We start from the raw sequence: 17126 nt of genomic DNA, 5'->3' as shown, positions 1-17126 counted from the left end.
ATTGCACACGATCTGAGCATATCTTCAAGAATTTGATTGACTCGCTCGGTTTGTCCACCGGTTTGAGGATGATAAGCTGTGCTAAAAGTGAGATTGGTGCCCATAGCATCATGGAGACTTTTCCAAAATCGAGCGGTGAATTGAGGACCTCTATCGGAGACTATGGATTTAGTAACTCCATGAAGACACATAATCTTGGTGATATAAAGCTCTGCATATTTCTCAACTGAGTAGTTAGCCTTCACCGGAAGAAAGTGAGCGGATTTTGTGAGTCGATCCACAATGACCCAAATAGCATTGTATCCATGGAGAGTACGAGGAAGCCCGGTAATAAAATCCATGGATATATTCTCCCACTTCCAAGAAGGAATAGGAAGAGGTTGGAGAGTTCCGGCCGGCTTGAGATGTTCGGCCTTCACTCTTTGGCAAACATCGCATTCGGCTACATAGCTTGCAATTTCTCTCTTCATGCGAGTCCACCAGAATTTCTTCTTCAAATCTTGGTACATCTTGTTGCTACCGGGATGGATAGAAAATTGAGATTCATGAGCTTCATCCAGAATTTTCTTTCTAAGTTCAAAATTCTTGGGAACTACTAAACGTTTTCCAAACCAAAGGATTCCTTGATCATCGAGCTGGAAACACTTGAGCTTGTCCTCATTGATTCTTGCTCTAAGCTTCATCATGCCTTTGTCTTCAAGTTGAGCCTTCTTGATTTCATCAATGAGATTGGAAGTGATAACTAAAGAAGCGAGTGACCCATGCTCTACCATAGAGAGATTTAGCCTCTGGAATTCTTCACAAAGAGTGTTGACTCCGGATCGAGTGCGCAAGCAATGGCATTGGACTTTTCGGCTCAAGGCATCGGCAACTACATTGGCCTTGTCGGGATGATAGTGAACTTCTAGTTTGTAGTCCTTGATCAATTCCAACCACCTTCTTTGCCTCATATTGAGTTCCGCTTGAGTGAAGATATACTTGAGGCTTTGATGATCGGTGTAGATATTGCAAGAATTTCCAAGAAGATAATGACGCCATAATTTGAGAGCATGAACAACGGCCGTAAGTTCAAGATCATGGGTAGGATAGTTTTCTTCATAACGCTTCAATTAGCGTGAAACATAAGCGATGACTCGGCCTTCTTACATAAGAACACAACTGAGTCCGATTCTAGATGCATCACAATATACATCAAATCCCTTGGTGATATCCGGTTGAGTGAGAACCGGAGCAGTGGTGAGCTTGGTCTTGAGGGTTTGAAATGCATTCTCACAAGCATCGGTCCACTTGAATTCCACACCCTTCTTTGTCAACTCGGTCATAGATTTGGAAATCTTGGAGAAGTTCTCAATGAACCTACGGTAATAACCCGCAAGTCCAAGAAAACTCCGGATCTCACTAACATTTTGGGGTTGCTTCCAATCAAGCACATCCTTCACCTTGCTTGGATCCACCGCCACACCATTCTCCGAAAGGATATGCCCAAGAAAAGCCACTTCCTTGAGCCAAAACTCGCACTTGCTAAACTTGGCATAGAGACGATGATCACGGAGCTTTTGAAGAATAATGCGAATATGCTCGGCATGCTCTTCCTCGGTCTTGGAGAAGATAAGAATGTCATCGATGAAAATCACCATAAAGACATCAAGCCCTTCAAAGAAAATAGAATTCATGAGATACATGAAATATGCCGGGGCATTGGTTAACCCAAATAACATAACTGTGTACTCATAAAGCCCATATCGAGTAGAGAAAGCAGTCTTGGGAATATCCTCCACTCGAATTTTAATTTGATGATATCCCAAGCGAAGATCAATCTTGGAAAAGAATTTAGCACCCACTAATTGGTCAAATAAAATGTCAATCCTAGGAAGAGGATATTTGTTCTTCACGGTCGCTTCATTCAACGGTCGATAGTCCACACACATCCTTAGGCTACCATCTTTCTTTGAGACAAATAGAACTGGGCACCCCAAGGTGAGGAGCTCGGACGAATAAATCCCATGTCAAGAAGAATTTGCAATTATTTCTTCAATTCAGCTAGCTCATTGGGAGGCATACGATAGGGCCTTTTAGATACCGGGGCCGTTCCAGGGAGTAGCTCAATGACAAACTCAACTTCCCGGTCGGGAGGCATCCCCGGTAATTCCTCGGGAAATACATCCGGAAATTCGCACACTACCGGAATTGCCTCTAACTCCAGCAAAATAGTGGCATTAAGACCATGAAGTTGAGAATCAAGTTTCTCATGGAGATAAAGATTAACTCGAACTCCGAAAGGGTGCCTAAGTTCAATAGAGCGAGGATCGCACCGAATAACCCCATCATGTTTAGTCATCCAATTCATCCCAATAATGACATCCAATTCTTCTATATCAATGACCACAAAATTTACCATGAAATTCAGCCCCGAGACTTGAGCTAGATTGACCACTTCTTTAGATACTAATGTTGCTCCGGGAGCATCAATGATAAATGGAGTAGGCACTACCCGGATAGAAAAATTATGTTCAGTGTCAAACTTTTTACTCATGAAGGAATGAGATGCACCGGAATCAAATAATGCTCGAGTGGGTTTAGAATTGATAGAGACCATACCAACAAGAACTTGCATATCCTCACTAGCTTCTTCCGCCGTGATATGATTCAACTTGCCACGTTTGGAATTTTGACCATTCCTCCCATCTTGGCGAGGAGGAGGAGTTGGTGGATTTGGAGTATTGCCAGCTCCACCCTTTCTTGGAGAGGGACACTCACGAGAGATGTGGCCTTGCCCGCCACAATTGAAGCATGACCCATGAGAGGTATTTCCACCATCACCTCCCGGCTGCCCCATAGCACGAGGAAGTTGACCTTGGGGAGCCGGAGGACGGCATGCCATCCACATGGGTTGAGGAGCACCAAAACCTGGCGCACGGGGTGGAGGAGGAAGTCCCGTGCGGGGGCGTTGCGGGTTACCACCGGTTGAAGAAGAGGCAGCCCGCTTGCGGTTCTCCATATCAATCTTGCGATTCTCATTTTCAAATGCATTCATCTTGTACTCAGCCTTGATCGCCTTGCTAACCATGTCATTGAAATCCCGAAAATCCGTGGTAGAGAGATGAGATTGGAGCTTCAAAGACAACCCATTCATGAAATGATCTTGCTTCTTCTCATCCGTGTTGATATCCTCTAAAGCATATTGGGCAAGATAGTTGAAGGTGTTGATATACTCCATCACGGGCTTGTTGCCTTGGCGCAACCTACAGAACTCATCCCTCTTAATGTTGAGCACACTCTTGGGAATGTGGTATGCACGAAAAGCCTCACGAAATTCAGCCCAAGTCACTTGGTGACCTTCACCAACTTGTGCCATGTATCCATACCACCAAGCTCCGGCGGCATCACGAAGTTGATGAGCCGCATAATTGACCTTCTCTTGATCATTGCACTGAATAAGACCAAATTTTTGCTCTATGACGCGCAGCCAAAAATCAGCATCCAAAGGCTCCTTTGATCCACGAAAGATAGGAGGGTCGGTGGCCATGAAAGCGGAATGACCATGGCGTTGACCACCATGTCCATGCCCACCCAAGTGTTGCACAATGGCCTGCATAATCTTATTTTGTGTTTGTCGGCTCTCCTCCGACCTTCTAAGGATCTCCACAAGGGTTGGGTGCAAGGGAGGAGGAGGAGGAGGGAGAGGCGGTTCGCCATTCTCACCACCGGCATCAGAGTTTCCGACCATCCTGCCGCCAACCACAAAGGAAGTTAGCGACCGGGAGAAAGAAAAATTTGATATAGTACAATTGCACAAATAAAATTGCACAACTATGTAAGATATCAACCACAAATGTGTGAGAATAGAATTTGACATCATAGATAGGATGGATCAAGAAACAATGAGACTAAAGGATTTTGGACAACACTAATGATCACCCATAGAAAATAACCATAATCAAATATCTAGTACCCTCCATATTCTTAAAAGAAACATGCATGAGTGATAATAAATGATGACATGTCGCAGCCATACGCATAAATAACACGGCACACAACTAACATAACGGAGGTCCACATAGATAATATATAGTAGTACATTACATAGGCATATAGCTAACTAGTGTCTCACACGGTCTCACCAATTAACTATTCGATTACATAAAACAAGTGATACATTACAATGAGTTAAATAACTCGAGGAGTCTCATAACCGCCATAGGATTACATAAATATTTAAAAGGGACCATAGGGACCTCTCGCGAAGTATGGTGGGAAGTCATCAAGAAGGTGATAATGAGGGGATCCGGTGTCTTCGGGGTTCTCCGGGTGAGTGAGGGGTGCATGTTCACCACAAAAAATGATCTCTCTAGTCAAAGTTGTGGAGGCAAAGCGGCGCACATGCAGCCCATTGGACATACGTGCTTGCCCCACCACATGTTGAGGAAGATATATGTCTTGAACTAAAGGAAAGCGAAGCTCCAATGGTGCCGCCTCATGTGGGGTGTAATCATTGGGCTCATACAACACATCTTGAGGCACGCGGCCCATGCGAACATACATATCCACGGTGCATTGCAACTCATTGAACCGACGTCTTGTCTCCCTCAACTCCTCTCGAATGCAACGGAGGCTTCGGTCTTGTGCCGCCACCAACTCGGACATACGTCTTTCATACAAGCTAGCACCTCCCATTCCCATCTCAAACACATTCACACCTTGCAATGGTCCTTGAATTGGGAAGTGAGTGAATGGGTGACGCTCCAACTCGATCACTTCTTGGCGGAGAATCGCCATAGCCTTGTACGCCACTTCTTGGATTGCCATCTCAATTGAAGTTCCATGAGCTGAAATATTGTGAGCTTCCGTGACCCCTTCAACAAAGCGTCTTGGGATGAACACGGTGACAACGTAGTCCATCATGCCCAGCCCAAGTCCCCTCGCAAAGACCGAATACTCCGGCCTCCGCGAGAAGTTGCCTCTCCAAAGCATCTCGGCAAGGAGTGGAGGAAAGCCTTCCACCTCCTCGGCCCGAGTCACCATGACCAATTGGCCCAAGTTCCCGTTCATCTATCATGAGCAAGACAAGATAAGTTAGTGAACATATTTATAACAACTAATGTGCAGCCCATAAGGTAAGAATATCAGCTCTAGGAAAGTTACGAGTTATATACACCATATAAGAAATATAACCTTAGATAAGTCACACTTTTACAAGTACTTCATAATTAGTGATTACCATTAGGTTTCTAAGCGTGCCTCACATCAAGTTTTAGTAGTAATCATGCATGGAATGCAACCATAGCTCTGATGCCATGCTGTGAGGAACCAGCCCAAGTTGATCCCGTCTAATCGAGTCATCGTCCATTGATCAATTTGATTAGAGGGAACCAACCCCGGTAGTCCTTGGAATGTGTCATGAGCACCGCCCAGGATTTAAACACACTCCACGAGCACAACAGTAACACCATTACATAGGCACGTCCAACACACGAGATCATATTACAAAGCTGTTCAAAGTTTAATACAACAAGTCTTCAGAGTTTTTGCAGCGGAAAGTTCTACTACTGGCACTCCATACACAAAACAAAATAAGTGTCCTTCACATAGCCACCGGCCATCTACTCCTCACCCGCACCTCCGTCCGCGGGGTAGAAGTAGCCGAACACGGCCTCCGGCTGCGCCTCACCTGCATCAACTTAACGACAGCACCATGAGTACAAAAGGTACTCGCAGGGCTTACCCAATATGGGTATATAATATCCCGACCTCAAGGAGAATGCATTTGGTTAGTAGCAAGGATAGGGTACGGTATTTAACTTTTGCATAAAGACATCTAACTTTGATCAAGTTGTAATAAGCAAAAGGCATAGCATCTATGATCTCTAGAGCATGCATCAAATAATTACATAAGTAAAATGTTCATAAATCATAAGCTCAATCTTCCATGAACTTGCTCGGTAACTCTACGTTAAAGTCAAAGTACAAGAGCGTGCTCAATGTCCGAGAGCGCGACTATTGCAATAGATCGAAAACCCTGCAGGGGTGCACAACTTTTCCCACACGAGAACAAGACCAACGACCATACCCACGGCCAAGGATAAGTGTTGATTCATGCCTCAACCTTTCGCATAAACACAACCGACTATGAGCGAACGGTCGAGAAGGACAAGTGCACCGGAAAAGCCGATCGCACTCCATCACAACTCGCACCGAATCTGATCAAGGCAAGGTGTGACTTATGTTAGTTGGCTTACCGTACCATTATATAGTATGTGGTTTGTACGGAAAGGTGCTCAAGTATCAAAGCGATTACACATCGGTCCTTAATCAACTCAAGCAAGACTAACCATGTGAGCTCCATCCCAACATGGCCCTATCATACTTGCCGAAGTCCGAATTATCTTTCATATTTGCTCAACTTTTATCCATTCTTGACTAATCATGTAAATTAATCAAACACCCTATAGCTCGCGAGTGGTGGTGACCTGGCCACCTCTCGTCTTGTACCGTAGCTAAGCATGGCTAAGCATATAGTTCGTGACACCTATTCAAGCATACTCATCTAAAGATGATATCCTAATCAAGGTTCATAATGCATCAAATAGGTTCTATGCAATCAATGATATATATATATATAAAATAACTCATGCGCAAACAAGACACATATACTTCATTGATCCAAAATAGGGTGTAAGAAATGCTTAGGGGCCTGCCTTGAGTCTCGACGGGAGTAGAGTCTCCAACGATCTCCGGTTCAAGCTCCTCTTGCTCCGGCGTCACGGTCTCTACACGAGTGCAATGATGCATGATAAATAATATACCATGAATGATTGACATTGTATGCAAATGGTATGAGAAGGTATGATTTAACATTGTAAAATTATGATAAAAGGGTCTAGACATATAGTACATATGTGGAATAATCATAGCTAAGTGTAAGGGTAAAGAACAACTAAATGCGGACCGTCCGGCTTGGGAGAAGCGGACCGTCCGGCTCTAAACGACGGACAATTTGGCAGACCTTCCGCAGGTCAGGTGCGGACCGCGTTGGGTGAAAACATGCTCTCTGACTAAATCGCGGACCGTCCATGTGGAATGAGCGGACTGTCCGGTCTGAACGGCGGACCGTCCACGGTCAGTCGCGGACCGTGCTGGGTGGAAAACATGCCCTCTGACTAAATCGTGGACTGTCCGCGTAGGTTAAGCGGACCGTTCGGCTCTCAATTTGTGAAAGGCTAAGAATCGTGCAGGGGCTCTGTTGATTTGGTCAGGAGCTGGCGGACCGTCCGGCCATGTCGGGCGGACCATCTGCGACACGGCCGAGGCTCACCGGCGAGTTCGCCGCCGGCGATTCCGACCACGGTTTGGGGTGGGGTTTGTTCCTAGAGATTCCTGGGAGTCTAGGGAGTTCACTTTGGTAACCAAATCGCACATGCATTAGGGTTTCGAAGCTCTAGGTCATCAATGGTGATTGGGCTCTAGGTGAGTTTCTTGGCTTCAATCCTAGGACAATGGGGAATGGATCGGGGAGGGGAAACACTCACCGGCGTCGAGTAGGATACCGGCAAGGGCTTCAAGTCGTCGGGGAAGGCTTGGAGTAGCTCGGGGTCGTCCTCCTTGCTTGAGGCTTGAAGGAGAAGATGAAGTGGAAGAGGAACTCGTTGGGGGAAGCTCCTCCCCAAGGAAGAAGATGAAGATCGGGGTGGTGCAGCTAGTCGGCGTCGTTCTCCGGCGTCCTCCGGTGGTGCTCCGGCGAGGTGGAGGGGCTTCAATGGTGGGAAAGATGGGGGAGCTCCTCCATGGCTTGGAGCTTGAGAGAGAAGGTGAGGGGAGTGAATGAGGGAGAGAGAGAGCTGGGAGAAGGCTCCCAGGTGATGGAGGGTCGGGCTGACAGGTGGGGTCGGGGGTGAGACGTGGCGCCCAGACTCTGCGCGCGTGACACGCATCGGAGATGCGCTAGCGGACCGTCCGCGAGTGAGGCGCGGACTGTCCGCGGGTAGGGTGACGTGGTAGTGAATGCGATGTGCCCAAAGTGAACCGTGGTCGGCCACGTGGCAAGGTCGCGGACCGTCCGCCGTATAGTGGCGGACTGTCCGCCATTACCAAAATAGTGGATTAGCCTAAGGTTTAATTTTCTCCTTAATTGCGAGCTAATTATGCTTAATGCTTTAAGATGCACATGATGACATGTTTAAGATGCTGTTACATTCCATCCCCCGGCCCCGTCGTCGCCTCCTCCTCCTCCATCCTCCGGCCGGCGGCTATATATACGCCCTCTCGACGAGTACGAACCCGTCCCGAACCGAACCAAAATCTTAGCAGTGCACGCCACACGCCCACACCACCACAGAGTTGCTGCGCAGCCCTAGCTAGATCGAGCACCCTACTCCCGCAATGTCTCCCACGATGGCATCGTCGCTCAGTGTATTCGCGGCGATGTCCGGCGTCGCCGCCGGGCGGCCTGCTGGCAGCAGTGGCGCGGCGGTGCCCGGTCGTCTGGCGACCAGCCAGCAGGGGGGCGGCAAGGGCAAGCGCGCCGTGGCGCAGCCTCTCGCGGCTAGCGCCGCGACGGAGACGCCGGCGCCGGCGCCGGTCGCAGCCCCGGCCCTGCCGGCGGGTAGGCCCGCGGTCGTCGACGCCCCGCGCCGCCGTGGAGGCCGCGGCGCCGGCAGCGGGCACGCGGCGTGGAAGAGCGTCCGGCAGGAGAGGTGGGAGGGGGCCCTGGAGGTGGAAGGGGAGCTGCCGCTCTGGCTGGTGGGTACCACTTCCTTCGCCATGCATGCGTGCGCGCTGTCTTTGATCTGCCTTTTATTTGTTTTTGGAAAAGGGTGATTGATCTGGTGGCTTTTTTGTGATAACTATAACTCCTTTTGATGATTCTTGAACCGACCGTAACCTCTCCATTTCTATAACATTTTTCGAGTGTTCTAAGCTAAGGTTAGCCACGCTTTTTCTTGGAGAATCTGAATCCTTTCCGTTACTTTGGTTCCAAGTCCGCCCAGTGCCCCAGTCCATGTATCTACAAAATGACACTTTTCTCAGATCATCTCCAATACACATAGGCAAAGACAAGCATATCTTCCTCTACAAAAGAAAAGAATGAAGAACATAAAAAAGAGAGAGGGAGTCGGCACAGCTACTTTTAGATCAGCTCATATATACTACCGTGTGGAACAAAATCTTTTGAATTAACATAACCATTTTCATCGTACACGCATCATCTAGCTTAGTGCATGGAGCACCAAACATTTGTGCACAGAAGGTACGTAAACTAAAGAAATGTATTGAGCTTGAGCCAAATAGGGTCCTTTTGGGCCATCGGTTTGGGCCCGTACGCACGGGCGTCGGAACAGTAATGTTAGGTCATTTTTCATTGGATCAGCGGTTGTAGAATCGCGCACTTGCTTACCCACATCTATTACTTAGCTGCGATCAGATCAACGAACGCGAGGGCGACACTGGCTTACCCTAGGCGAGGCCTACCGAAAGGGATCGGAGATCGGTGGCAATGGCATCTTGGCACTCACGATGCTAGCGGGGAACAACATATATACCAAGATTCTCTGTTGTTTCTACTCATGGCAGCCGCGACAATGGCGTCGCTGTCCTGTGATCATTGCTTGCATGCTCTGCTCCCTCCCCCCAGCAGCCTTGAGGAGAAAACGCTGCGTCTACAAAACCTTGTTGCTAGGCTACAGCTAGCTGTCCCCTAACCACAACTTCCACAAGCGATGAGTTCCTCCCAATTTGATTGTCTTTATCCTACGACTCCATTTGACTCTACGTGCGTGTGCTGCTAATCTGAAAGTGACCCTGCATAAACAAAACAAATTAAAGCCGGTGCTCGTACGTGCAATATAATAATACGGTTCCTTGCGGATCATATTCGGCTGCTAATAATCTGCTCGCCAAGATGTGATTGCTATTGTACTAATCGTCAGTCTAATTATTATTGTTTAAACCACGCGATCGACGACCATGATGATGGGCTAACTAACTAACCTCCTGTTTGCAGGACGGCACGTACCTGAGGAACGGGCCGGGCCTGTGGAACCTGGGCGACTACGGCTTCCGGCACCTGTTCGACGGGTACGCGACGCTGGTGCGCGTCTCGTTCCGCAACGGGCGCGCGGTGGGCGCGCACCGGCAGATCGAGTCGGAGGCGTACAAGGCGGCGCGCGCGCACGGCAAGGTGTGCTACCGCGAGTTCTCCGAGGTGCCCAAGCCCGATAGCTTCCTCTCCGCCGTGGGCCAGCTCGCCACCCTCTTCTCGGGCTCCTCGCTCACCGACAACTCCAACACGGGCGTCGTCTGCCTCGGCGACGGCCGCGTCCTCTGCCTGACGGAGACCATCAAGGGCTCCATCGTGGTCGACCCGGACACGCTCGACACCCTCGGCAGGTTCGAGTTCTCGGACAAGCTGGGGGGCCTCATCCACTCGGCGCACCCCATCGTGACCGCCACCGAGTTCTGGACGCTGATCCCGGACCTGATCCGGCCGGGCTACTCGGTCGTGAGGATGGACGCCGGGACCAACGAGCGGCGGTTCGTCGGCAGGGTGGACTGCCGCGGCGGCCCCGCGCCTGGGTGGGTGCACTCGTTCCCCGTCACCGAGCACTACGTGGTGGTGCCGGAGATGCCGCTCCGGTACTGCGCCAAGAACCTCCTCCGCGCGGAGCCCACGCCGCTGTACAAGTTCGAGTGGCACCTCGAGTCCGGCAGCTACATGCACGTCATGTGCAAGGCCAGCGGCAGGGTCGTGGCCAGCGTGGAGGTGCCGCCGTACGTGACGTTCCACTTCATCAACGCGTACGAGGAGACGGACGAGGAGGGGCGCGTGACGGCCATCGTCGCCGACTGCTGCGAGCACAACGCCGACACCTCCATCCTCGACAAGCTCCGCCTCCAGAACCTCCGATCCTTCGCCGGCCAGGACGTCCTCCCCGACGCCAGGTACGGTGGTTATTAGTTACTAGCCTGCGGCTCCTTCAATTCCTGCTACTACCACACCACTTGCTCTTTTTTTTTAGTACCACTTGCTTTGCTGGATAGATTTGCGTTTATTTCTCACCACATGGGCTGGCTCCTCTGATGGGTTGGAACAGGGTGGGCCGGTTCAGGATCCCGCTGGACGGGAGCCCGTTCGGGGAGCTGGAGGCGGCGCTGGACCCCGAGGAGCACGGCCGGGGGATGGACATGTGCAGCATCAACCCGGCCCACGTCGGCAAGAAGTACCGGTACGCCTACGCCTGCGGCGCCCACCGGCCGTGCAACTTCCCCAACACCCTCACCAAGATCGACATGGTGGAGAAGACGGCCAAGAACTGGTACGAGGAGGGCACCGTGCCGTCCGAGCCCTTCTTCGTGCCGCGCCCCGGCGCCGTGGAAGAGGACGACGGTTAGTACTGTTCGAGATCTCCTTGGGCTCGATCGCACACAGCATGCATGCATGCATCCCTCAGCTGCGCGGCTTGTGCCGTGCCTGACATGTTTTATTTGGTTCTTGGAAAACAACCTTGGCAGGGGTGGCGATCTCGATGGTGAGCGCCAGGGACGGGTCGGCCTACGCGCTGGTGCTGGACGCCAAGACGTTCCAGGAGGTCGCGCGGGCCAAGTTCCCGTACGCGATGCCCTACGGCCTGCACTGCTGCTGGGTGCCCCGGAACTCGAACGCCTGCTAGATATGGATCGGATCGGATCCACTCTGCTAGCTGCTTGCATATCTCGCGCCCAGCGTACCGGCGCTCGATCGATCGCCGGACGTCAAAGCACAGGATGGCTGGTTTATTTAATTTCCGGGGAGATCGAAGTATAGACGTTGTAGTGGTGATGTGTATAGGCACAGCAGGCCGTATACGTGAAACTACAGGGGAATTGTACGTAGCCCTTCCCACACATAAGTGTCGTCGTCTCGTAGTAATGCACGCGTGGAATGTGTACATAGTTCTCCTGTGATCGAGCTCATACTGCTATTCAAGCGTTCATTATGTATTAGTAGTAGTGATATTGTTCCCTTCTTCCAATATATATCCCACACGTGTTCGTTATTTGGAATCAGCAAGACCGCACAAGAGTATAATGTGATTTATTGTTTCTCAGTCCTTTCTCTGTTCAAACATACCTAATATACAAAGGCTGAATTCTCCTTTTCTTTTTTTTCGAAAATTCGGGCAGGAGCACTGCCATGTCATTTAAGTAAGAAGAGAATGCGAGTGTCTTACATAGTTGTGATTACATAAAAGAAGCATAAACTCAATACTCGAAAAAAACTTAACATGGGAAACTAAGATACAACGGGGGCACCACAGGCCCTAAACCGCAGCTGCATTTCCTCCTTGATAAGTTGCAGGACAATCTTCGGTTCGGCTGCTTTACCTTCGAAAACCCTTCCATTTCTTTCTTTCCACAAGTTCCATGCCGTGTACATGAGATAGGCTGCTGCCTGCCTTCTTTCGTTCTTTGTCGGCTGCATGAGAGCATCACACCACCATTCTTCAATTGTTGCTTCTTGTGTTGGTACTCTGATCGTGTCACCTGACCAAGTCCTGACCAACTCCCAAACCTGTATTGCAAAGGGGCAGTGCAAGCACAGGTGCTCCGCCGTTTCAAAGTGGAGGCTACACAGTCTGCAAGCCGGGTTGCAGGGCCAATTCCTCGCCTGCAGTTTATCCACAGTCAACAGCTTCTCTTGTACCAACAACCAGCTAAAAAACTTGTGCTTGCCCTCAGCATGAGCTCGCCAAAGCACGTCTGGCTTGAAAGTGCAGTATGTCCCTTTGAACTGTGCTTGATACGCTGATTTTGCAGTGTAAATGCCATCAGCTGTCCATTTCCAAGTGATTTGATCCTCCTCCATCGTCAAATGAACTCCCTGCACCAAGTCCCACAAAACAATGAAATCTGCCATTTCCTCTATTGAATTCATCCTCCAAAGGCCTCGGGTCCAACTCTGATTCTCAATTTGCTCTTTTACTGTGAGATGCTTCCTCCAAGCTAACTTGTACAAACTTGGCGCAATATCCCTTGGTGCCTTGCCTTGCAACCAGCTTGCCTCCCAGAATTTTGCTGCGCCTTTTCTTTTTTAAACACAATATAGATACAGATATAGGGGTGCAAAGAGGTGACCCTTAGGTGCACCTGCCAAAGTTCAAAGTTTTGTACTACTTGTTCAAAATAGGATCCAACTTTAGAGTATTATAAAATTTTGAACTAAAGAGAGTTGGAAGTGCACCTAAGAGACCAATTTGCACCCCTAGACGCTTACAATGCAAACATGTACTCACACCCATTCCTATAAATATATAAACATGCAATCTTATTCCTATGAGTATCTTTGAAAGACTAAATCAGCATATTTCGAGATTAACAAATGGTGTATATTTGACTCGATTCTTCTTCCTGCTGGTATGTTGATGCCCTTCAAAACAGGAAGCCACTAACTAATACTACCTCATTTCCTAAAAATATTATATTTTTAACTAATTATATATGTATGTTGTCCCCAAACGTTATATATTTGAGAACGTAGGGAATACTTCTAGAGGTACTGTACAAAGCTCTTATCTAGAATTGCATCTTTCTTGTACAAAGCTCTCAAGAGTTTGTTGGATTTTCATCAGAACCCGTGGAAGAGTCGCTGCCAGGCGTGTCCCGGCGACGACTGCACGTGGCGTGCTCGCGTGACGCCGCGTTTTCGCGTCAACGCTCTCAATTGCAAGTCAAGGCGGCGGCCTACAGATTCACGTGGAGCCCCCGTGTGCAGCACATGCTCCTGCAGTCTGCACAGCAGTAGCGCAAGAGCCAGGACAAACAATCCACAACACAACGAAGAGCAACCAGCAAGCATGGTGGGTTCTCTCCCCACGCTGCGCGCCGCTCCGTTCTCGTTCCCTTCCCAACGCACCAGGCCCGGGCCTACCAGCCTCAGTAACCCCGCCGTCCTCTCAGCGAAGACGGCCTCGCCGTCGCCGGCGGCGGCGAAGGCCGCAGCAGGAGGCTGCGCCACGAAGCTCTCGGCATGGACGAGCATCCGGCAGGAACGGTGGGAGGGCGACTTGGCCGTCGATGGACACCTCCCTCTTTGGCTGGTACAGCTTCCCCCGCTTTCCTGTCTAGTTACGCCTCCAAACAGAGCAGAGCACGTGATCGATGCGCGTGCCGTCGCGTCACATAACTTTGGCGCAGAACGGCACGTACCTGAGGAACGGGCCAGGGGTGTGGGAGGTAGGCGACGACGGCAGCGCGCTCGACCACCTCTTCGACGGGTACGCCACGCTCGTCCGCGTCTCCTTCCGGCGAGGGCGCGCCGCCGGCGCGCACCGGCAGCTCGAGTCGGACGCCTACAGGGCAGCCAAGGAGCGCGGCCGCCCGCTCCTGCGGGAGTTCGGCCACTGCCCCGCCAAGCCGGCGAGCCCGGCGGATCGCGCGAGGGGCGTCGTCGGGCTCGTCACCGGCGGGGCGCTGTCGGACAACGCCAACGTCGCCGTGCTGCCGCTCGGGGACGGCAGGGTGATGTGCCTCACCGAGACCACCAGGAGCTCCGTCCTGGTCGACCCGTGCACGCTCGCCACGCTCGGGAAGTTCCGGTACGCGGACGCGCTGGGTGGCGTGATACAGGCGGGGCACCCGGTCGTGACCGGCTCCGAGCTCTGGACGCTGCTCCCTGACCTTGTCCGGCCAGGCCACCGTCTCGTGAGGATGGCGGCTGGGAGCAGCGAGAGGAAGGTGGTGGGACGAGTGGGCTGCACTCGTTCGCCGTCACGGAGAACTACGTCGTCGTGCCGGAGATGCCGCTCCGGTACTCGATCGGCAGCATGCTCAAGTCTGAGCGCGCGCAGTTCTACCTCTTCGACTGGCTCCCAGCGTCCGGGAGCTATATGCACGTCGTACACAAGTCGACCGGGAAGACGGTGAGTGCCAACTTTCTTCGCCGGGGTTTTCTTTACAGTTGAACGTAATCTGCACTAGATTGTAAAAACTTTGATCTCTTGGGTGTTCTTGTAGGTGGCAAGCGTCGAGGTGCCGCTTTTCATGGCAATCCACTTCATCAACGCGTACGAGGAGAAAGGCGAGGACGGGAAGGCTGCCGCGGTCATCGCCGACTGCTGCGAGTACTACGCTGATCCTGCAATCCTTGATGCACTTGCTCTCCACAGGCTGAGATCGCCCAGGAACAGTGACGCGTTTCCTGATGGAAGGTACATGTGCATCCTGGCCACCAATGGCACTGGCACTGCATCAGCTCCCGTTCGAGGAAACCTGATTGCCACCATGATGATGATGTCACTTACCGGCCGGTGTCAAATCCTTGATGCTATGATCTCTGGCAGGGTTGGCAGGTTCAGGATACCGCTGGACGGGAGCCCCTTCGGTGAGCTAGAATCGGCGCTGGACCCGAACGAGCACGGCCGGGGGGTGGACACGTGCAGCATCAACCCGGCCTACTTCCTTAACGCCCTGGCCAAGATCGACCTGGTGAAGAAGACGGCCAAGAACTGGCACGACGAGGAAGGCGCCGTGCCGTCAGAGCCCTTATTCGTGGCGCGGCCGGGAGCGACCAGTGAAGATGACGGTCAGTTTATCTGAACACATTAGACAGTTTGTGTTCTTTTTTTTTTGAGCAATCAGTTTGTGTTGTCTCTCCTTAATTAATTTTGTTTTCTTAAAAACGGGCAAATAATTTTTGTATCTGATTTGATCCGGGTAGGGGTTGTCATATCTATTGTGAGCGATGTTCATGGCGGTGGCTATGTGCTTGTGCTGGACGGAAAGACGTTTGAAGAGATTGCGCGGGTGAGGCTTCCCTACGGCCTGCCATACGGCTTCCACGGCTGCTGGATATCTGAAGGATCAAGGAATTATCTGCTCGAACATCAACGCCATGCAGATCAAACTCAGCAGTAGAAAGTGCTCTCAATTCCTGCGCCTTGTTGAGCCTCAGATTTAGCTCCTCGTGGGCATCCCAACTGTTGTAACAGTTGCAAAGTAGCTCTCCATAATATTGAGCCTGTTCGGCTGGTCAAAATTGGCTGGGTTGGATTGGCTGGCCTAGGACCACTAGTGAAGCCAGGCAACAGCTCGAGGCCGCATCGAGTCAGCCAAACTTAAAATTCTAGATTTGTCACTATACGTCAGCTGTAAATATAGCCTGTTGAATGCTCACCAACAGACTATCTATAATATTTTAAAATTTTGTGAACCACACCCATCAGAAATTTTTAGTTAGATCACGCTTCTTTTTTTTTTGGGAACTTTAGAAGAACGCCGCACCGCACCCGTCGCTCCTCCACGCCCCGACGGCCGGTGGCCGCGCCGCGTTCATCCTTTGCACCCCCTGCGCGACGAGCGCCAGACTGCCGGTGGCCACGCGAGCTCCTCGTCCGCCCGTAGCTCGCGGGTCCTCGCGCGCCAGCCGCCGGAATTCCTCGGCATGGTGACCGGTGAGCAAGCGGCGCCGATGCCAGCTTCGCCCCGCCCGCTTGCGGCTGCGGCCGCCGCTGCGCTCCGCCCCGCTCGCACAGTGGGTGGCCGAGCGCCGGAGCTCCGCGGCAAGCAGGCGAACCTCTGTTGGCAGTTTGGCACTAATCAGGCTGATTAGCCTTCTCACGAACTCTATGAACACTCAGATGGATAGATGGAAGGACACACGCACTCGGAACCCCGCCGCCTTCTGGTCCAGATAGACGGGCACGGCCGGGCAAGCCCACGATCAGCCTCCAGTCTTCATGCGCGTCGCTTTCTTCTGGCTGCCAGCTTCCGGATATGGACTCCTCCTTCGTTGCCTCTTCGGCGATCCATGAGGCAGCTTCTTCTGGGCGGCGCTGCGCTCTAGGTCATGGCCTCATGGGAGCTTTGTGCAGGAACTCTGCTGCAGCGCGTCGTCGCCGGGGATAGAGTGCCGCGCGGCCCCTCGCGAGAGGAAGACGAAGAGCATGTTCGCTGCATGCAGTTATCCGCGTCAATCTCGGCCGCACGACTTCTATCCGACGGTTTCCAGATGTCCAAGGGTGGACGGTATTTCATTTACCGTCCACCCCGGGACGGTAAAGCGAATACCGTCCGCTCCTGGTTCGGGCCGGCCGGCACCTTTGACGATAGCCACGCCGTCGTGGCCTCCACTGCCAACTCTCCAATGACCTAGACGG

At 51.5% G+C, this 17126-nt stretch overlaps 1 protein-coding gene and 1 pseudogene across 1 annotated transcript; both read left to right on the top strand.

The window, feature by feature from the left end:
* The first annotated feature begins 8293 nt into the window (after positions 1-8293).
* LOC120708024 (carotenoid cleavage dioxygenase 8 homolog B, chloroplastic) lies at positions 8294-12083 on the top strand. The gene is made up of 4 exons (XM_039993110.1): positions 8294-8736; positions 9998-10935; positions 11088-11380; positions 11506-12083. Exons 1-4 carry the CDS (start codon positions 8377-8379, stop codon positions 11661-11663), a joined length of 1749 nt encoding a protein of 582 aa, XP_039849044.1. The 5' UTR covers positions 8294-8376; the 3' UTR covers positions 11664-12083.
* A 1727-nt stretch (positions 12084-13810) lies between these two features.
* On the top strand, positions 13811-16180 carry LOC120710744 (annotated as a pseudogene).
* The last annotated feature ends 946 nt before the right edge of the window (positions 16181-17126 follow it).

This window comes from Panicum virgatum, chromosome 5K (assembly GCF_016808335.1).
Source record: "Panicum virgatum strain AP13 chromosome 5K, P.virgatum_v5, whole genome shotgun sequence".
NCBI classification, from domain to species: domain Eukaryota; kingdom Viridiplantae; phylum Streptophyta; class Magnoliopsida; order Poales; family Poaceae; genus Panicum; species Panicum virgatum.
This window is presented reverse-complemented; position numbering and strand designations above follow the sequence as displayed.